Here is a 22,186-nt window from a genome sequence, read left to right as displayed (position 1 = left end):
CGGGACAGCTCGGAAGAGGGGTAATTGGCTGGGTAGAATTGGGGAGAAAAAGGGAGGGGAAAAAAAAGAAAAAAGAATCCGAGATCAATATCAAATGACGCAACTTGTAAAGTTGGGATTTCCCACTTTTGGTCTCCAACTGAGAGCCGATTTGGTTGCATGGTCTTTCAGATGCTGCGGTCCCTTCAAATACAGCAGGAATAGGTAAATAACTTGATTGACGATATACACATTGGCAGCTAATAGCTCACAACAGGTTTGTTTTACAATCATAAAAAAAAGAAAAGAAAAGTAACACCGAGTCTCTACATCATACTCTTAATACCACTTTATTTAATATACAGCACGTCACCGCTAGTAAGACACAGGGATGGAGCCTTAAATGAGGTAAATATTGTCAATATTATTTTCCTCACCTGGATTTATCAGGCAATATCCATTCAGGTGCTTTCTTGTTCTTCCCCATATGATTTCATGGTACAGGGTACATTTTATTTGAAAATTAAAATCAGTTAATCGATTTCTCCAACACAGACCTGCAGACAGTTGTAACACAATCTGAGCACCTCTCGCCGTCGCCGAACAGATTTTCATGGGGGACATCTGTGCTGACTCACTGGTCTCCGATGCCCTGGACCACGGTCTTCCCTCTGGCATGTCCCTGCTCCACCTTCTGGAGGGCCTGGGGGACCTGGGAGAAGGGAAACTGCTCCTCCACCACCGCCCGGATCTGAAAAGTGTATACAAACGAGATGAGCCGACGTCTCACACAAAAACGGAGGGTTTAGTTTCCTTACCTTTGCAAATTCAAATTAGGAGGGGGAAAAAAAGTTCTTTAGAGGGGGGTCTTATACTTGTTTTATGGTATGCTGTAATTCTAAAATAAAGTTGCACAAAGCATAACCCCCCCACCTCCAAAAAATAACTGCTTCACGCCACAATGTCTGTTAAACGACACTCCACCAGCATTATTTCACCGCAATGTGTCGGTGTATCCGCTTACTGAATTAAGAAGCACTGTGAGCGATATCACCTATTCACTGCCAACACCGATCGAGCCCTCAAGTACTGGCCGATACCGAGAGATCCATTAGATTTGCTGAGTCTTTGGACTGTTTTAGGCGGCTTCGAAAAACCCGTCTTTTCAGTCAGGCCTTTTTATAGATGCCAACCTCAGCCTTCTGTTCTGGGTCATTTTTAGCTTGGGCTGTAACTTTATAAATTCATTCAATTTATTTTATTCCCCCCCCCCCTTTTTTTCTCTCCCCAATTGTACTTGGCTGATTACCCCACTCTTCCGAGCCGTCCCGGTCGCTGCTCCACCCCCTCTGCTGATCCGGGGAGGGCTGCAGACTACCACATGCCTCCTCCGATACATGTGGAGTCGCCAGCTGCTCCTTTTCACCTGACAGTGAGGAGTTTCGCCAGGGGGACGTAGCGCGTGGGAGGATCACGCTATTCCCCCTGGTTCCCCCTCACCCCCGAACAGGCGCCCTGACTGACCAGAGGAGGCGCTAGTGCAGCAACCAGGACAAATACCCACAATCGGCTTTCCACCCGCACACACGGCCAATTGTATGTGTAGGGACGCCGACCAAGCCGGAGGTAACACGGGGATTTGAACCGGCGATCCCTGTGTTGGTAGGCAACGGAATAGACCGCCACGCCACTCGGACGCCCTTCATTCAATTTATTTTATATTTATTCGTATAAATAAAATTTTACTTACTTACTTTTGCTGAACAGTGCAGACTTAGACCATTAGTTTGGGGTCAAAGGGCAAAATAACTGAAATAAATCAGATTTTCTCCACCTGTAAAGAAATACAGGCTTCCATGTGCCAAAAATGCAGCAGGTCCAGCTATTTTGCTTTCATTGTTGGCTTATTAAAAATACGTCATGTCAGCTAAAAATTACGGTTAAAGATAAGCGTCCTCTGATGGACTGGCGGCCTGTCCAGAGAGTCTCCCCGCCTGCCGCCCAATGACTGCTGGGATAGGCTCCAGCATCCCCGCGACCCTAAGAGCAGGATAAGCGGTTCAGATAATGAATGGATGGATGGATGGATATGCGTCCTCAGATGGTAAAAAAATGTGATTTTATAAGCTACCTTTGCCATTTTCCAGTACTTTAATATTTTTTCTAGTGCATTTGATCAATTTTACCATTTTCCAAAGCTAGTCTATACATTTTTATAGATGCATCAGAACGCTGATGTTATCTGAAATACACCAAAGAGTGTAGCGTGAAATACTAATGAATGGCACACCAGCTGAGCATAATTAACCACCAGAATAACTGTAGACTTTAGATCCGACCTTGCCTTCAACAACTCCTCTGTAAAAGCTTCAACAAATTCGATCAGATGAAGCTGACGATGGCGTGTCTGTGTAGTCTGGTTTCCTGTCACGACCACAACAAACGCCCTTTTAATTCTGACGAAGTCAGGAAAAGCCCCCGTCGACACCAGCGGCCTCAACCGTCCCCACCGAGGAGCCACGGCTGCAAGCTGGAGGAACACGTTCACCTCATTACCAACAAGGCCCCATCAGAGAATAAACCTCCATGACAGCTGAGGAAACCCAACCTGTTGCAGACACTAGCGGGGCCATACCCAAGACCATCGCTGGGTTTGGTCTCGCTTTCTCCACGACCACCACGAGACGTCACCTGACTACAACCTGCCGGGTGCTTGTTTACCTTTTGTTCTGTCAATGAAAAGGAGCATCGACTGCAACATGCCCTCCCTAAAGCAACTCAACAACGCCCAGTCTACTCGTTTATCTGACAGGGGCGATACAGACCAGCACAGCATCATTTCAACTGGTCTGCAAGCAAACTGAAGCACCGACGTTCTGCACACAGAGATCACAGCTATTACCGGTTTGAGCTCCTGTTCCTTGACGTTTCCTGTCTAGACAGAGCGCTAAGATAATTGCAGACCCCTCACACCGTGGTTAATGCATATTCCAAGTCCTCCCTACCAGAAAATGGTTTCGAATAATCGGAGAAATAACAAATGATAGGCAGAAAAACAGCCCGTTCCCCTGAGCTCGCTCTCTCGCTCTCTCAGCATCCATACTTACTGTCACACAGACAATCCTTATATAACCAACTCCGTACTGACTGTACAGGAACATATTTATCAATACCTATTTATCTATATTTAGTTATTTCCAATTCATGTGCACAGTTTCACCTCCTTGTGGCATTCAAATCATTGCACACAATGCGATCCAACATCCACCAGACCTGCAAATGTCTTTCCAACCATCCATCATCCAAACCATCATCCACCACTGGGCAAATGTATTTGTTACTATTATTTCTATTACTGGGATCCAGACCTCCTTTTTTTCTCCCCAACAGTATCCAGCCAATTACTCCACTCTTCCGAGCCGTCGCTGCTCCACCCCTGCCGACCCAGGGAGGGCTGCAGACTACCACATGCCTCCTCCAATATATGTGGAGTCGCCAGCCGTGTCTTTTCACCTGACAGTGAGGAGTTTCGCCAGGGGGACGTAGCGCGTGGGAGGATCACACTATTCCCCCCAGTTCCCCCTCCCCCCTGAACAGGCGCCCCAACCAGCCCGAGGAGGTGCTAGTGCAGCGACCAGGACACACCCACATCTGGCTTCCCGCCCGCAGACATGGCCAACTGTGTCTGTAGGAAGGCCCGACCAAGCCGGAGGTAACACAGGGATTCGAACTGGTGATCCCCGTGTTGGTAGGCAACGGAACAGACCGCCGGGCCACCCGGACGACCCCGGGATCCACAGCCATCTATCAGTGCAACCAACCAGGCTTCAACAGATGTCGTTAAAGCCTGATTTTTTTTTTTTTCATTATTTTATTTATACTTACTCATACCTCACTCGTATCTTTATAAACAACGCTGGTCATTTTGTCTGTTACACTTCTTGAGACCTATGTGAGAAAGCCACCAACTCAAATTCCTCATACACGCAATCTTACTCGGCTAGTACAACTGTTTCTTACTCTTAATTTCATAACTAATATGTCCATTAAAGTTGACTAAACAAATGTAACTTATACGAGTTGTGTTCAACTTTTTTTCAGTGATCCCTTATGTGACTGACCCTGGTTTTGTTAGCAACACGCGTCACAGATGAATCAGTTTGTTTGAGGGATGCACCGACTTGTGCTTCGAGGTGTTGAACTTATAAAGCAAGATGAGAAATTCCCCCATAGCAACAGGCAGAGTGCTGTGAAGTGATGGTTAGAGGAAAAAAAAAAAGACTTGTACCTGTCCTGCATCCACCATCTCACTTATGTTATCCAGGGCAGGGCCACTGGGTGCAAAGAAGCCCCAGCGGTAGTGCACGCCCTTGGAAAGATGCTGGAGAGAAACACAACGAGGGAAAAACAGACATGACAGGAGATTAACAACATGACCACATTCACAGCCTGTTTCTGAAGGGACATTTGTTCACTGTTCGTTTCGTTTTTTGGGGGTTTTTTTTATCCCTCCCGGCCCCCTTTTTCTACCTGACTGTATCCGGCCAATTACCCCACTCTTCCGAGCCGTCCCGGTCGCTGCTCCACCCCCTCTGCCGATCCGGGGAGGGCTGCAGACTACCACATGCCTCCTCCCATACATGTGGAGTCACCAGCCACTTTTTTTCACCTGACAGTGAGGAGTTTCACCAGGGGGACGTAGCGCATGGGAGGATCACACTATTCCCCCCAGGTCCCCTGAACAGGCGCCCTGACCGAACAGAGGAGGCGCTAGTGCAGCGACCAGGACACATACCCACATCCGGCTCCCCACCTGCAGACACGGCCAACTGTGTCTGTAGGGACGCCCAACCAAGCCGGAGGCAACACAGGGATTCGAACCAGTGATCCCCGTGTTGGTGGGCAACGGAATAGACTGCTATGCTACCCTTCTGTTTTGTTTTTAAATCAGCTGACCGACACATCACACATCCTTGTGATAGTTTTTGATTCAGAATCAGCACTGCAGAACCGCTCTGTGTGTGTGTGTGTGTGTGTGCGTGCGTGCGTGTGCGTGTGCGTAAAAGTACAGGAGCCATGAAAGCTGGAGGTGTATAAACCCAAGGTGTCTACAAACCCACAAGTCATATCCTCGTCCCGTTTTTATTTCTGCACCTAACTGTCAGTGTTCCCCTCTAAAGCCCAATTCATGCTCCAAATGTCGGCTAGCAGACATAAGAAAATGTGTCGTGTATACGACAGCCCTGGGAGACACAAAAGGTGTCTCTCATGACGTCAAAATTGTCGAGAGACATCTGTCTGCTAGCCGACATTTGGAGTATAAATTGGGCTTAACGCTTGTGAAGCGTAACACTACAGACCCGTGTGTGTTCAGCACCGACATGTCCACAGCCAGTACACCCTGAAGCGAAGACAAAAAGCTCAACTGATCTGGACTTGACAGCAAAAACCTGTGTTGGACCCGATCATGTTTTGGCAATATCAAAGCAACTTTGCCATATGCTAGTCGCCTCCCTTTTGTGCTCATATAAATCAATCAATCAATCAATCAATCGGACTCTTGCCTCATCGTACAGGAAACTTCCACTCGTTTTTTTTTTTTTGGCTGGATTGGATTTTGGAGCTAAAGGTGCAGCCATTAAAATCAGCTGGGAACTAAACAACATTGGTAAACTGGTGTCAGTTGAGGTTTATGTGTGCACGTGTGTGTGTGTGTGTGTGTGTGTGTGTGTGTGTGTGTGTGTGTGTGTGTGTGTGTGTTTGTTTTGTATGACTGCAGGTGCATGACAGAAAGGGGGTGGCTGGATATAAATGTAGGACATTCAGGAGTCAAAAGTGGTTTCATAATGCGTGTGTGTGTGTGTGTGTGTGTGTGTCTGTGGACGGCAACACAAAAGGTCCCACAGTATATGGTCCCAGATCCGATTACACTTGGAAAGAGGAGAATTTTCCAGTTCCAGTTAGGCGGTGACAGAATGGAACAAGATTAGAAAAGACAAGACGGGGTGGGGGGGGTCAGTCAACTGGTAATGGAGACATGTCAACAATGTTCATGAATGGGTTTCAGCTGTACAAAAAGTTGACTTTTAAGGCAAGGTTCAAATGACACACGTTGCACGGAAAGTAAGAAATGCACAATCCCTTCCCCTCGATTTCCATACACACACTGTCCAGTGTCACTGCTCTCTCTTTCAGTCACATCACCGTACCTAAAATAACAGCGTCACTCTCTCCGGGCCTGTCCCGTTTCTGCTTACCGCTCCATCAACGCTTCATTTATTAAGTTTCAGTTTACTGGATATGTTAGACTACGCTGAGGCCAACAAACAAATGAAAGGTACGAACAAAGCACCCGTCTTATCAAAAAGGGGTCGGCGGAAACTTCGGCGACGATGTGGAAATGCATGACGCCCACAAATATTTGATGCTTTATCAACGTGCAATAAAAAGAACTACTTAAATCACCTTTGCGTCACAGGTACTGCTAGTGTGTGTTCGAATGAGTTTAATGGACCCTAAAACCCTGCAGTGCCGTCTCTTTCTGCATTCTGAGTCTAACGCAATTTAATCTTGATCAGAAATCTGCAGAGCAGGATCTCGTGCCTGTTTTTCAAGGGGAAGGATTCTTAGCTGACGTGACTCATAAAACAAGGGGCGAAGAATCCAGCTTTGAGCTACACCAGTCACCTGATAGAATCGATAGGAAACCGAGTTGCAAGAATTTTGTGCAACTTTTATTCTTTTTAAAATCGGCCGACTGTAGGGGAGATACCCTCTCCATAAGCCATATCGCCACAGAAACTTGTCTTCTGTGGTCAAGGGTTTGGAAAGATACAGATGCTGCACGCAAACACGCTCACGAAACCACAAATGCTCTGCATCACAGCTGTGCTTTGCAGCCTCTGTTTATCACAGGGGCAACGCTGACAGGATGCTAGATTTGCACACAACTCGGGGAAACGAGACATAAAGAATGTTATATACCTTTTGTGCCTTTTGTTATAAGGCCTTATATGGATGTTCTAAACCCACATGGGTGAAGTTACAATATGGGACCGATGCTTGAATTTGGGCCACAGTGGTTGAGGCGTGGCGCAGAACCTTATTCGTACTAAAGCTGCTGGGGCCCAAAGTTATCGGAGGATAGACAAGAAAAATCAATAACATAACACCCGTGGATAGATTTTCTTCACATCTGACCTGAGCTAGATTTCGAATATTTTAACCAGGCCATGTTGCACTGAAATGTTTACACTGACAAATTTGCAGAGATCTACTCAAAAGCAATGCCTTCTGAAAAAAAAAAAACCCAAATCTAAGTCAACTGTTTATTCAACTATAAGGGGAATAACACTGATTTTAGTACTGAAAATGGTATACCGCCATCTCGTCTATCTTTGCACAAGTTTGTGACGAGGGCATGCCACCCTTTTCCCCAAAGGTTTCCCAAACTATCTGTGATTACGTCTCACCCAAATTCGAGTCAGGCATTTTTTAATTGATATCATGTGGCTTAAATATTTAAGACTTTGCAAAATTGTATTTAAGCCATTTTAACACTTATTAAGGCCTTTTATTTGTGTAATTGAATTCAAGGCAAATTTAGACTTTTTAGGAACCCGCAGACTTCCTGGGTGGGTTCTGTGGAACTGAAATGAACCCACATTCAGCCCAGTCTGTACTGGGTATAGTCAGTGACAGGAAGTAAGGAGTTACACATGGTCATATCCAGGGATTTTCCAGCTCTCAGACCATCTTGCTATTAAATTAACTGACTGACTTGGTTGTCGGACTGAACGACTGACTGACTAACATGTAGACCAACCGACTGACTTAAGTGTCTCATCTGGAATTGGCGATGTTGTGGTTACCTTGAGGGCCTTGGTTGCCATGGTGGCCCCGGTCTGCAGCATGCCATCGGCAATGCCCAGCATGTCGGTGTTCTGGAGGAAGGGCGTTACCAGGGTAACATACTTGGCACCACTCCATGGCTTGAGCAGGCCCAGTGCCCAACGCTCCGTGTCCCCACCCACATTGTCCAGGATCAGGTCAAACCTTGGAGAGAGGTGGGGAAGTGGAGACAGAGACACAATCAGTAAAAGAATGAGGGAAAGACATCATGGAGAGAGTTGGTGCATAAAAGAAAAAAATAGCCAGGCAAAGTAGTGTCAGTAGGGCTGAACAAAATACAATTTCAGTATTGACATCGCGGTATACACATGTGCAATAGTCACACTGCAAAGGATGCAATGTAAGACAAATTGAGCCAATCAACTATGTAAAGCTAAAACTCATATTGCTTGATATATAGCAAAGTCCACTTTTTATGACTACACTTGAAGAAACAAATATTCTAGCACTTCTGACAAATGAGCCCAATATTTGCGCCTTCATACATGCATACATGTACTGATGAGCCAAAACATTATGACCACCTGCCTAATATGCTGTTGGTCTTCCATGTGCCGCCAAATCAGCAACGACCCGCTGAGGCATGGACTCTGCAAGACCCCTGAAGGTGTCCTGTGGTGTGTGGCACCAAAACAATAGCGGCAGATCCTTCGACACCTGTATGTTGCGAGTCAGTCAAGCACATCCCACAGATGCTCAATCAGATTGAGATCTGGAGAATTTGGAGGTCAGGGCAACACCTTGAACACTTCATCATGTTGCTCAAATCATTCCCAAACAATGTGTGCAGTGTGGCAGGGTGCATCATCCGGCTGAAAGAGGCTACTGCCATCAGGAAATACCATTGCCATGAAGGGGTGTACCTGATCTGAAATGGTAAGTAGGCGGCATGTGTGAAATTGACATCCACAAGAATGGCCAGACCCAGGGTTTCCCAGCAAAACATTGCCTAGAACATCACACTCCCTCCACCAGCTTGTCCTCCTCCCACAGTGCATCCTGGTGCCATCACTTCCTCAGGTAAACGGCGCACACATACATGGCCATCCACATGATCTAAAAGAAAACGAGACTCATTGGACCAGGCCACCTTCTTCCACTGCTCCAAGTTCCATTTCCAATGCTCGCATGCCCATTGTAGGCGCTTTCGATGGTGGACAGGGGTCATCATGGGCACTCTGACCAGTCTGCAGCTATGCAGCAGGGTGTGTGATATACTGTGTGTTGTGATCCATTCCTCCTGTAACCATCATTAAAATTTTCTGTGACTTGTGCCATAGCAGACTTGCTGTTGCTTCGGACCAGACGGGATAGCCTTCGTTCCTCTCACGCATCGAAGAGCCTTGGGTGCCAAACACCCTGTCGCTGGTTTGTGGTTGTCCCTCCTTGACGGACCGCTGTTGGTAGGAACTCACCACTGCTGACCAGGAGCACCCAACAAGCCTTGCCGTTTCAGAGATGCTCTGACCCAGTTGTCTGGCCATAACAATTTGGCCCTTGTCAAAGCCGTTCATGTCTTTACTCCTGCCCACTTCTCCTGCATCCAACACGCTGACTACAAGAACTGATTGTTCGCTTACCTTCTAATCTACCCACCTTGACATGTACCCTCATTTGTGTGTGTGTGTGTGTGTGTGTGTGTGTGTGTATGCTTTACTCACTTTTTCAATGCACTGAGGGGCACCTCAACAGGCCCGGCGGTGTAGTCTACCACATGGTCTGCCCCAAGTCCCCTTACCAACTGCTCTGCTTTGTGGGAGCAGGTCACCGTCACGTGGGCGCCCCATGCCTTCAGCATCTGACCACAAATTTATGATATGTTTCATTGATAATGACCTCAGCTTGAACTTCAATTAATTCACTGAAGAGAATACCATAACTGATGCTATATATAAAGTATATAACAAAAAGAGGTAATTTTTTTAAATCCAAGGAGGAATGACCTCAGACGGTAGATCATTTTAACTATTTTTTTTTCCAGTTGGTTAAAAAAAAAACAACACCTAAAAACTGCTTTTAATAGCTCTGGATTTTCTGTGGGATGTAAGAATCAGATGTTGTATCTGCGTAATGTGAGTCTTTCAGGTCACCAAATGAGGTGGGGTGGCACACCTTGACACCCCAGGCCAAAGGGGTGTATCCAACATACACGATCTGATATCACCATGTTAGTGTTGCTCCCACGACATCGTGATTAACGTTGCTCCAGGACATCACTGCAATGGACCAATCACGTTGGTGCGATGTCGTGCCTTTGTGACACGTGGAAAAAGATCAGAGAAATACCAAAGCTAACCTTAACCTAACACTTACCTTAGCCTAACCTTAATCAATAGCTAACCCACAACCTAATCCCACAACCGTCTTTTTCTCCGAGTCGCAAAGGCACAACAGCACAACAATGTGATTGGTCAGCTGCAATGATGGTCCTGGGACAATATTAATTACGATGCTGTAGAACAACACCAACACGGCGATATCAGATACACCATCCAATATGGCCCATCTGCTTTTCTAGAGCAGAATTTATATAATGCCATTGTTCACTTGGTGCTTTTGTTGTTTTGCTTATCCAACTGCGGCCATTGTTTATTTTGTTTCTATTGTGTGTTGTGGCCATACATACGATTATTGTTACCTTTATAATAGCATTGTGAAAAATAAACATTTGTTTTACTGGCGGGCTGAGAAAAGGCCTTTGGAAGCCTGGCCCACTTAAAGGCATTTGTTGAAATACATGCTTGTGGCCTTTCTGCCCTCACCATCGCCATCATCGTTATTATCATGATCAATACCTGTATAGCAAATGTCCCCACTCCTCCAGACCCTCCAAGTATCAGAATACTACAAGAGAGAAGAAAAAAGACAAGTCAGTATACTAACCAAGGTATCTACTTTCAGCAACATGGAAGTCATCTGATATGCTTCCAAGAATAATTTTTGTTTTTTTACATTCAGCTACAGCAGTCGTTCCCAAATATGTGCCATTGAGAGACAACAGTGTGCAGGTTTTCATCCCATCTATCCCTGTTAAACTTTGTGTTATGATTGGCTGGGTGGAAAACCTACATATTCTTGTCCCATGACAGCCTATGGAAAGAAACCACTAATCTAAACTCTCCTCTTGGTCTAAATTGCCCTGACTGAGATTAATTTAGATTTTCCAATGATCTTGGGGATTTAGTTTGTCACGGTCAATTGCTGTGCAACGCAGCATTTGATCCACTGCCAGAGTGTCAGAGTAATGTCCTCACATACTCATTACCAACCGGGCCAACATGGACCTGACAGGGGACACTCAGAGGTTCAGAGGGTGGCAACAAATGGAATGATCCACTAGATCAAAGACAGGCAGCTGCTTTGGAATGGATGAAAAACATTAGTATGGGGAGGTGTGTGTGTGTGTGTGTGTGTGTGTGTGTGTGTGTGTTCACTCACCGTTTCTTGGCACAGTTTTCCTTACTGAGCCCACCCGTATTGACCAACGCTGACCAGGCCGTGGCCGCCACGTATGGGATGGCTGCTGCCTCCGTGTGACTTAGCGACTTTGGTTTATGGGACACCTGACCGTCATGCACAAAGGAAGAAGACGTGGTAAGAGCTTACACCTCGTTTGAAAATTGCCAAATCATTATGAAAACAATGCAGTGCCCACTTCAAACTGTGTGCATGGTCTGCAAGCCCGGTTACATCTAATTGGATAAAATGGTTCAGTGGGTTGTTAATCAGCATGCTTCAGTGAAAGGCCACATTCTGCCTAGTTGTATATGCAGTTCTTAGTTGAAAAACTGAAGTCAAAAATCTTGGGCCAACTTTATGATGTACTTTACAGTTGCTTTCTGTATACCAAATGTATGAAAATTTTGACTTTCATAAGCATGAAGAAGGCATTTCTATTAGCATGATTCTATTTTTTAAGAGCTTGGCTAAATAATTCAAATTACTCTCAAGACTTTAAAGCCAAACAATACCTCATTGGCACTCAACACCACGAACTCAGCCAAGCTGCCCTGTTTCCATGGCGGTATAGCTGCCCACACCTGAGAGAGACAAATAATAGGGACTATTTATCAACTAAGGACACTTCAGCCACTAAGATTTGGATGGGTGACAAACAAGCTCTGCCTAGTGATGTTTTCAGTCTCCTTTTCTTTACAATAAATCTACCGTATGATGATACTGTATTTTGCCTCACAATAATTAATGTATCACCCCTTTGGGTCAAAGCAGTACAGTTATGCAACCCTATATAATGAGCTGCTCTTCATTTCAGCACTGCTTGGATACCTGCACATGTATGCACAAGTGAAACTTTCAAAAAAGTAAAAGTAAACATATGCACACATTTCGACCTCAATACTATTTCTTCACTTTACCTCGTCCCCCGCTGTGAAGTATTTGACATCAAGGCCACACTCCATGATGACCCCGGACACATCCCTCCCCAGAACGAGAGGGAACTCGCTACCTGTCTGCATAACACTTAGGGGGTCTCGCTTCATAGACAGGGTGGCAGCACCATAACCACCTGCTTGAGCAAAGAATATTGGTTCTGATTTAGAGCCATGGCATTTATTGACAGTAAACAAAACAGACCTGACAGTACAAAATGTATCTGTATTCAGTTGTTGCAGCAACAATGTAACCCAAGTAAGGATGGGTTGAAAACAGATAAGAATTTTGACTGTTGAATGATGACGAAGCAAATGTGATGACTGGAATGGACAAACTTCTGAGGTTAACCAAAAACATCTGAGCAATCATCATCCACCAATTCAAGACTAATATGTCAGTGTGGTTATTAGGGAATCTGAGGCCCTGAAATGTGTGAGTGCTTTGTAGGCTGAGGGCCAAGATAAATACCTGCTATGGGTTAAGATTTAGAAAAATCAGAGTAGAGATGACGATACTGGAATACTGGGCTAGAATGATACAGCTGTTCAATGGAAACTGTAATTTTATCCTCAGTCTTGTAATGACAACGACTTTCAGCTAAATTCCAGGGGTATGGTAGGACCTTCTCGTGCTTTTCAAAGTTTGGTCTTGACAAACCCGATAACCCAACACTTCATCTGCCTCACACCGTCTAATTTTCCACACAGACCCCAATGCTTCAAAACTATCCCATTGTTGGTGTGCTCAGTACACGCAGACTTGAGCCAAACTGCAACCTCCAAAGTTCAAATTTGGATGAGGGCTTTTTTTCTCTCTTTCTTCTACCCTCTTTTCTCTTCTCTTCCTCCTCGCACTCTTGACTGACCTATTTAAAAAATAAAAAGCAAAACCACAGAAAACAAAAAAAAAAAAGGCCATAAGAAATAAACCTCGCCGCTCAACTGTCACTGGATGGGGAGGGTGGGAGTGACAGGCTATACGACTCATTTTGAAACGAACATCCAACCGCAGGAATTCTAAACCCATCACTTCAGACGAACCGCATTTCCCTTTCATGCAGTCACTACCAAACTTCTCTCACTGGAGAGTGTTTACTGTCCACACCTGTAGATAACACTATAGTCCTAAAGGTCAGGGATGTAAAGGTCAACAGAACGCACTGTTTCCAGCGCAATTGACGTGTGCACGCTGATCCATTGAAACTCCCTGGGAAACGACTCGGCTTGAATAGGGGGAAAACAAAAATCAGCGTGTCACTCACCCCTCATACTGACGTCAAGTGGGTTGATTGCTGCTGCGTGAACTCGGAGGATGACTTCGTTGGGGTAGCTGATGACAGGGAAGCTGGCGTTTTTAGTGAACCGCAGCACGTCGTTGTTCCCATATTTGTCGATGACCCAAGCGCTCATCACGTTCAGGCGACACGGGGTACAACTGAACAGCCGTTTCTGGCGGCCGTGGCCCCAGACCGAGTTCCCACGTGGCGCCCTCGCTAGGTAAAACAACCGCTTGGTGCACGCTAACCGCTCGAAAGAAGTCATCGTGTGGCTACCGAACCAAAGAGATTTGCATATTTCGATTTTACTCAGCTGAAAATTAGTAATGTCTATCTATGCAGTTTGCCCTTGCTTTAAATAGGTGATCCAAGACTGCGCGTATAGCCAGCCCCGTGACTTTAGTTTGCTTGGAACTTACGAGAGTTGTCGTAAATTGCGACTACTGTAGTCATGGTTTTATTTTTTACTAGGCGCAAAAGCCATCTACCCAACACGGGTCAGCGTGCGGGTTTAGGACGATCTCCCACGCTCAGAGATTTGGCTCAGCGTTGTCGGCAGGCATGCCGCTTCCTCCAGCTGACGCCTCAACCGCCTCCAAGCCCCTCCGTCAATCAGAGCGCCGCATTCTCAGAAGCCGTCCAATCACGGAACGCCTCTTTAGATGCGCATCGGCGAAACAAACATGGCGGCCGCCGCTGTCGCTGTCGCTGCCGCTGCCGCTCCGTGAAGGTTGACGAGAAATTCGTTGGTTGACTGAAAAACAAAAAACAAAACAAAACCGGGAATATGCTCGGCCTTACAATAAAGGAGGTTTGTATGATATCTACGTATTCTATAAGATTACGCCTTTGAGAGGTCTTAGACATTTAATGCTGTATGCATTTAGATAAATGTAGATCATACAACCTGTGAAACTTTTTTTCCCTCTTTCAGCAATCAACTATAAATCTAACACACCTGTCAACAAAAACAGAAGGGGGGAAAAATCCGCATTCGTTATAATCAGGGCAAGTGTCTACCTCTTAGCAGAGGGGATGTGACAGAATGTGTGACTAAGAAGACGTCCCATGTTATCCTAATGCTCACACTAGTATTGCTTTATAGTGTCACATTTTTGTGTATTTAACGGTTGCATCATCAACAGGGATATGCATAGGACGACCACAGAAACAATGAACTGACCTTGGCTGACGTGTTTCATATTATTCCGTAGGTGTCTTTGGCACTGCGGGAGGGAAGGATCTCCCCCACAGAGCTATGTAGGAGATGCCTGAACCACATCAAGAAAACGCAGTATTTAAACGCATACATCACTGTGACAGAGGAGCTGGCACTGAAGCAGGCACAGGAGGCTGAGAGCCGATTGCTCAAAGGTCTGCGTGTATGTGTATCTGTCTCTATGTCTGTGTGAGGGGCAGAGCCCTAGTCTGTAAGAGTGTACCACTAGGGGCCCAGGCAGGACCCCTACATGTGTGTACTCCTCCATTTGTTTTTGTATCAGCATAGGTGGTACTATTTGATATTCTTTTTCCTTCAGGTGCTCCCAAAGGCCCTCTAGATGGAATCCCCTTTGCCGTCAAGGACAACTTCTGCACGGAGAATATCAAGACCACATGTGCTTCAAGGATGCTAAAGGGTCAGTGTGTGCAATCTCATATTGTTGTTATTGTATCTCATATCGCTGATATCTGATATTAACATCTACATTTATGAAGAGTAATGCTCCAGACTTGAAGCAGAGTGATAATCTTCTTTTACTTGTGCTTAAGAATACACTCCACCATACAGTGCTACAGTGGTCCAGAAACTCCTTGACCAGGGGGCTGTTCTCATGGGGAAGACCAACATGGATGAGTTTGCTATGGGGTAAGGCTACCAGTATCAAGTTTAGAATAGTTCTCAATATCAATGTCTCCCACCCACTCCATGACGTGTTGGTCGAGCACAGAAGTGTTTTTAGTAATAGATTCATTTTGCTGAAATGCACTACAGAGCATCACAGGAGGTAATTTCTGCCTGTGACCATCAAACTTTACAACTCCTCCCTCAGAGTATCAGACACTCTGAATTAAGTCATTAGACTGGCCCTTAAGACTTATTTTACCCTGTTGGGTGTTTGTTTGTGCTGTTTGTTTCATGCTGCAGTATTACAGTATAGATAGGGTGTTATGTGCACTATGCTGGAGCATGGTGCACATATGTTTATAATTTTATTCTTATTTCTCTCTTATTTTATTTCTGTTTATTTGTTTTTCTTATTTCTATTTTTTGTCTTTACTAGAGCATGAGTGTCTACAATAGGACCCAGTTTCCTCTCAGGGATGAATAAAGTATTCTGATTCTGATTTATTTTCATGATATTGGATAAGTTCAAAGCCCAAGTCTGATTTTTAAATTGTTTAATTATGTTGTGTCAAGGGTTTATTCATGGATGTAATAATAGTCAAGGGGTTTATTTTCAGACCTTCTGGCTATAACTGAATCCTTTTTGTCCCTGTTGTCCCCAGTTCAGGCAGTACTGATGGGGCTTTTGGTCCAGTGAGGAATCCTTGGAGCTATGCTGCGCCATACAGAGAACAGACAGAAGAGGAGCCTGACTCTGATTGGGTTATCACAGGAGGAAGTTCAGGAGGAAGTGCTGCAGCCGTGGCCTCGCTAACCAGCTACCTGTGAGTTGGTAAATTCAGAGACTGTTTCAGGATGCCTCAACTCTCACCAAGAAATCGGATAAAAATTGATGTAGTGCATAATATATTTTGTAGTCAAAGTTATGTTTGCACACAAAATACAAACGATCTATTCTTCACAATTTAATGTTTCTTTTTATAAGAAATTGTATTACTCTGAGCACTTGGAGATGATACTACGGCATGGTAGTATCATAGTTTAAGTACAGTATGAGTGCAATGAATTGCAAATCACCACCTGTATCTTCAGTACATACATTTGACGTTTAGTGTGTTCCTGGCAGAGCCCTAGGATCGGACACAGGTGGGTCAACCCGTAACCCAGCAGCTCTGTGTGGGGTTGTGGCCCTGAAACCCACATATGGCCTGGTGTCCCGGTACGGTCTCATCCCCCTGGTCAACTCTATGGATGTTCCTGGGATCTTGACTCGTAGTGCCAATGACGCAGCCATTGTATTGGGTAGGCAAATGTCACTTAGCTCATCTTACATAGACTGCTATTCTTTAAACTGCTGTAAATCAGAGTTCTGCATTCAATGCTGGGTTACATTTAGACCAGTGAAGGACCTTTTGTCTTGTTTTTTTACCATGTCCATTTACTTTATTTTCTACAGCCTTTATTTGCACCATTTTTTGACCCCATGGATATAAGTAATTTTGGTGGTTGAGTTGGTTTCATTAGAAGATATTCACACTGTTATGCAAAAGTAATTTAGTCCACAAATAGAGGATTCTGTTGTGATGTCACACAGGTATCCTTCAAGGCCTTGACATCAGAGACTCAACAACAATCTGTAGCCCCTCGGCACTTACAGAGCTACCTGAAGACTTTGACATTAAGAATATCTGTGTAGGCATCCCCAAGGTGAGCTTTAGTTTTTCAGTAAATTCTTTTTTTCCATCTCTTATCATACCTCGAAGGTCTTATTTCCCTGCAAAATTAACTAGTCTATAACTTCAGTCTGTCACAGACCATATACATTTTATAACAGGAATTTGAAAGGTAGTTTACAATAGAGTTTGATGTTGGATGGCATGCTGTCAAGTTCAAACAAGGGAACTGGCGTGCTCAACTCAAAAAGTCTTGAGAGTATGATGGGTGCTGACCCAAAAGGCACAAAAATAGCAAATGAAGTCGTCAGCACTCGCGATTATACTTTTAATAATGCACAGCTGCGGAAGGAAACACTGAAAAAACGCTGAGGAAAGCCTAGGACTGAAACCCGTCCGTTTTCTTCTGCTGCTGTGTATTATTAAAAGTATCACATACTGATTTGTAAGTGCTGATGATTTCATTTGCTGTTTTTATGCTGTCAATAAGTGTCAGATGGCATTAGGTGAAAGTAGCTTTTTAAGTAAGTTTGTGTCTTTTGCTTAAATAAATATTTAGCATGTATTAAATGTTAAACATTTAACTGTCAAATCAAAAGAAGAGAAATGCATCCACATTTTGAAGCTTCCTGTTTCATCTCCTATGTGGGTCAGGAGTACCATGCCCCGGGGCTGTCTCAGGAGATGCTAGCACAGTGGAGTCGCATTGCGGACATGTTTGAGACGGCAGGGGCGCGGGTGGAGCAGGTGTCCCTCCCCCACACACAGCACTCTATTGTCTGCTATCATGTCCTGTGCCATGCTGAGGTGGCGTCCAACATGGCCCGATTTGATGGCCTAGAGTACGGTATGGACCAGTCTATATCAATTTGACTCTCAAACCCTTGTTTTTGCATTGCTTACTTGTTTGATTCCTTTGAGAAACATGTATATGACACGTAGTTCTGGTAATCCTTTAATTAAATGTTCAGACGTAGACCTGGTTTAAACTGTTTTAAGGTATGGGCTTGGTAACCTTTTTTTTAGACCAGTTGATCTTTTTCTTTTTCTAGCGAGTTATAAAACTGGAAATCTTGTCAATGGCGCAATCTAATCAGACTGTAGACAACAGTAATGACAGTAAGTGGCTCGGGACTGTTTGAATGTCTAAATAAAATGACATTTCCCATCTCTGGTCCATCTTTGTCAGGCCACCGTAGCAAGGTGGACAGCTCAACAGAGGCTATGTATGCCACCACCCGTCATGAGGGCTTCAACGACGTGGTGAGGGGGAGGATTCTATCTGGAAACTACTTCCTGCTCAAGCAGTAAGACAACCGCCTCGTTTTCCTCACCATACTCACCTGGTGTATCAATAAAGTCATACAATTGAGGACTTTAGGGCTTTATTGTTATTTTATAGCTTTGACCTTAATCTGTCAGGTCTCGTGGGAAAGGGAGGACAGGTGAAGGCATTTAACAGCTCAGTCCCTCAACATGCAGTATTTGTAGATAAAATGGCAGTGCTTTTGATATTCTGTGGTCATTGTTATTTTGTTTGTAGTTTAAGATAGGAATAAAGATAAAGTAAACTAATAATTTTTAAAAAATCCTTACATTTATATAGCACTTTTCTAGACACCCAAAGCTTTTAAAATGTTGACACAGCCTCATTCGTTTTCCCAGGAACTACGAGCATTACTTTGTGAAGGCCCAGCAGGTACGCCGGATGATTGCAGACGATTTTAGGCGTGTGTTCAGCTCAGGTGTGGATATGCTGCTTACGCCCACCACTCTGTCTGATGCAGCTCGCTACTCTGAATTCACACAGGAAGACAACCGCACACGCAGCGCCCAGGAAGACATCTTCACACAGCCTGTCAACATGGCAGGTACAATGAGAAAGCGGGTCTGAGATACTGCCCACTCTACTATGCATATGTGTATAGTAAGAGTGTGTGAGCGTGGCTTCATAGTAGTCATCCAGGAATATATAATGTCAAAATGAAGTGAAAACATGCACACAAAAAAAAGAACCGGATGAAAAGCAAAAAAGTTTCCAAATCTACAGCGACAGTCCATTATATGTTGTTACTTCATTTTGACAGTGTGTGTGAACATGGCATGAAAAAAAGGACATTAAAACTAATGTCATCATGACAATACAGAAATCTCATTTTTGTTGGGTTTTTTTTTTTTTTTGGTCAAACAATGAGGGTAAAAATTTGGTCACACTGATATTTAATGGGGAGTGTTATGTTTGAGGGTTAAAGTTTCATCCTCTTATCACTCTTGTCAATCTTTGCCTTCGCCTCAACTCTTAAGTTAAATTTCTTCTTTTTTTTGCCTCAGGTCTCCCAGCTGTTTCTGTACCAACAGCTTTATCTAGCCGTGGCCTTCCCATTGGCCTGCAGCTCATAGGCCCCACCCTCCAAGACAGGAAGTTGCTTGCTGTCGCCCGATGGATTGAGCAGAGAGTTGGGTTTCCTTGCATCGGTCACTATGAAAACAGCAGCAAGAAGGGAAGTGACACGGGAATGACGAAAAGAGAGCAGTCTTCAGCTGTATGAACTGGGCAAATGTACACTGTCGACAAAATCTCTAAAGACACACACTTGTCAGACCTATTGTGGTATCATGATGGACATTTGTTGCCTGTGAGAGGCTTTCTGTGGCCCTTTTTGAGAGCTGTCACATGTTGGTTTGGGCCTTTGAAAATACTCAACCCTTTCCTTCACCCCTGGATGATCTTGTTAATCACTGAAAAAGATATAACATGTAGTTTCCTGACAGCTTGAAATACATTGACCACAATCTCAAAGGTTATGAGATGGCCTTTTTTAAGAAGGTAATGTATTCATTCATTCATTCATTCATTTTCCATGCAGCTTATCCTAATCAGGGTGGCGGGATGCTGGAGCTTATCGCAGTGCTCATGGGGCAGAAGGCAGAGAAACACCCTGGGCAGGTCGCCAGTCCATCGAAGGGCAGACACACAGACACACACCTTCACACCTCAGGGCAATTTACTATCTCTGATTCACCTGACTTGCATGTCTTTGGACTGTGCGAGGTATCATACTGACTTTGTGATATTTTTTTGTTTAACTCTGTCCTGGGTGCATACAATTTCTTTGCAAAGTGTTATCAGTTTGTGTTGAGATGTAAAGGCTTTGAATGTGGTCTCCAGCTCAGGTGCCAAACCACACAGATGAGGTAATTACCAATTGTAACCGTCTCTCTCACCAAAAAAAACTTGGTTCATGATAAAGCACTTTCACATATGAAAAAGTAACTGTAGCAGTCCTGTAGCATGTGAATCAAAAGTCCCTGTCCCCCCAGTCATTACCAGTTCTAGCTGGTGTCTATGAGCCCTGTACAATTTTTTTTTTACATTATTAAATGGTTTAAGACAAGACATTTAAAATTGGTAACTAAAATAAAATCTCTTGGGACAAACAATTTCTAGATTTAATAAATGTATGACATGGCCTTAGCGATAAAACTGTTTACAGGAATTCTAATTTTGACATTAAAAATCTACAGATTTTCAGTTTCAACTGGTATGGTCACCTGTAGTTTCATGCATTATCCAGGAGAGGGTTGTGAGGATGACGCCTCTTGGATGAGAGGCGAAACGTCTTCACGGATATATACCAAGTCCAGTTGCACTCGATTCAATTCCTTTGGATAACAATGACCAGGATGAATGTGAACATTCACATACATATTGTAAGGAGGTTTTCTTGTCTCAAAGCGCACACTGTTGGGAGGCTAAGTACTGATCAATAGCATCTAAAGCAAAAGATTTTTTTTTTTGAACAGGACTCTGAGACTTCAAAGTCATGAATACAATACACACCATGAATACACAAAAAACATTTTTACATGAGCCAGTTGTTTTCCATATATGGAAATGGAAATGGATGATCCGCTGTGGCGACCCCTAACGGGAGCAGCCAAAAGTAGTTGTTTTCCATATATGCAAAAAATGTGTGTATTTTGCATGACAAAAATATCTGTATACTCAAAAAATACCTCACATTGACAAGCCACTTGCCCTGAAATGCTAAGATTGTACGCGTAAAGCACTGCAACCAACTGTGATGAGAGTAATCCAATCAACTGGTTAGAGTATTGGAAACAAGCCTAAATGAAGGAACCGCTCTGCTTACAAAGGCTACAATTAACTTCTGCTCTCAAGTGACTCCAGCTCTGCCTGATCCTAACCTGTTTTCCTGCAGGGAGAAAACTGGTCCTGATCCCTCACATGCTAAGTGTCCTGATTAGTCAAGAGTCTCCACCAAACACCTGTTCAGAATAATAGTCACATTGGCTGATGTGGTTTTGTGTGTCTGATGGTCTGCGTGCAAAATACAAACAAAAAATTTATATTTTGATGGGTTAAGCTTTGATAGATTGATGGGTAGGCCTACAATATGAACGGGACTCTGGACAGACTGTGGAAGTGGATGGATAGTGAATAGATAGATGAAATTTTGACACCGAAATGGAAATTGGTGAATTACTGACGCGTTGATTCGTGGATGAAATGAAAAAGCGTGTTGATAGGTTGGGGATGAATAAAAGGTACTTTTGATGTTAAAACCAACACATTCTGTAGCTTTCCAGACACCAAACATTTTATTGTAGGTTCCTTCTCTCATAAGCTCTGCTGACAATGACTATAAGATATATACACTATCTCAGTTTCCTCTGTATGTACATAGAAAGATCCACTGGAATCATCCAGTAAAATACACCACAGTAAAACACCACATACAAAACAAATAGAAAATGTAGATTTCCCATTCTTTTGTATTAACTTCGCCATTTCAACTGAACCTTTTGTAATTTCTTCATTAGATGTTTGACTAGAGATGGTGTTTCATGAAGCATTCTGACTTTTTGGAGACAGAGGAACATGTTGCACTTTATGCATTTCACAAAGGTTTTGCTTTTGCATCCAGGCATTCTGCATCTGGAATGTTGAGCATTTGGGGCAAATGGATTGCACTGTATTTCCTTAAGCTCTCATCTGGGTGGGGCTTCCTTTTCTTGGTTTCTGGAGAGAATTCTTCGTCACTTAAGTCAGTTTCATCTCGTTGACATACCTGTGCCTGGGAT

The 22,186-nt window shown here is 44.1% G+C and overlaps 2 protein-coding genes across 2 annotated transcripts; one reads left to right on the top strand and one right to left on the bottom strand.

Annotated features, from left to right (window-relative positions):
- Nucleotides 1-323: 323 nt before the first annotated feature.
- On the bottom strand, nucleotides 324-14,245 carry rtn4ip1 (reticulon 4 interacting protein 1). Its single transcript, XM_056295939.1, has 9 exons — nucleotides 13,547-14,245; nucleotides 12,267-12,418; nucleotides 11,862-11,930; nucleotides 11,329-11,453; nucleotides 10,686-10,734; nucleotides 9,552-9,688; nucleotides 7,851-8,034; nucleotides 4,268-4,360; nucleotides 324-730 (listed from the first exon to the last, which is right to left on the bottom strand). The coding sequence occupies exons 1-9, from the start codon at nucleotides 13,824-13,826 to the stop codon at nucleotides 614-616; spliced, it is 1,206 nt and encodes a 401-aa protein (XP_056151914.1). The 5' UTR covers nucleotides 13,827-14,245; the 3' UTR covers nucleotides 324-613.
- Nucleotides 14,234-20,513, top strand: qrsl1 (glutaminyl-tRNA amidotransferase subunit QRSL1). The gene is made up of 11 exons (XM_056295938.1): nucleotides 14,234-14,372; nucleotides 14,776-14,935; nucleotides 15,100-15,198; nucleotides 15,332-15,428; nucleotides 16,070-16,231; nucleotides 16,534-16,709; nucleotides 17,002-17,114; nucleotides 17,735-17,927; nucleotides 18,270-18,387; nucleotides 18,746-18,951; nucleotides 19,412-20,513. The coding sequence occupies exons 1-11, from the start codon at nucleotides 14,349-14,351 to the stop codon at nucleotides 19,627-19,629; spliced, it is 1,566 nt and encodes a 521-aa protein (XP_056151913.1). The 5' UTR covers nucleotides 14,234-14,348; the 3' UTR covers nucleotides 19,630-20,513.
- The last annotated feature ends 1,673 nt before the right edge of the window (nucleotides 20,514-22,186 follow it).

The sequence above is a fragment of the Lampris incognitus genome, chromosome 16 (assembly GCF_029633865.1).
Source record: "Lampris incognitus isolate fLamInc1 chromosome 16, fLamInc1.hap2, whole genome shotgun sequence".
Classification (NCBI taxonomy): domain Eukaryota; kingdom Metazoa; phylum Chordata; class Actinopteri; order Lampriformes; family Lampridae; genus Lampris; species Lampris incognitus.
The sequence above is the reverse complement of the archived record's forward strand: the minus strand, read 5'-3'. Positions and strand labels throughout refer to the sequence as shown.

Coding starts and splice junctions, on each gene's coding strand:
- rtn4ip1 (XM_056295939.1), bottom strand. CDS start 13,826: ATGACTTCTTTCGAGCGGTTAGCGTGCACCAAGCGGTTGTTTTACCTA. Junction 11,454..11,861: donor TGGTGTTGAGTGCCAATGAG/GTATTGTTTGGC, acceptor CATGACGGTCAG/GTGTCCCATAAACCAAAGTC. Junction 10,735..11,328: donor GAAAACTGTGCCAAGAAACG/GTGAGTGAACAC, acceptor TCTCTCTTGTAG/TATTCTGATACTTGGAGGGT.
- qrsl1 (XM_056295938.1), top strand. CDS start 14,349: ATGCTCGGCCTTACAATAAAGGAG. Junction 17,928..18,269: donor ATTTGATGGCCTAGAGTACG/GTATGGACCAGT, acceptor CATCTTTGTCAG/GCCACCGTAGCAAGGTGGAC. Junction 18,952..19,411: donor ACAGCCTGTCAACATGGCAG/GTACAATGAGAA, acceptor TTTTTGCCTCAG/GTCTCCCAGCTGTTTCTGTA.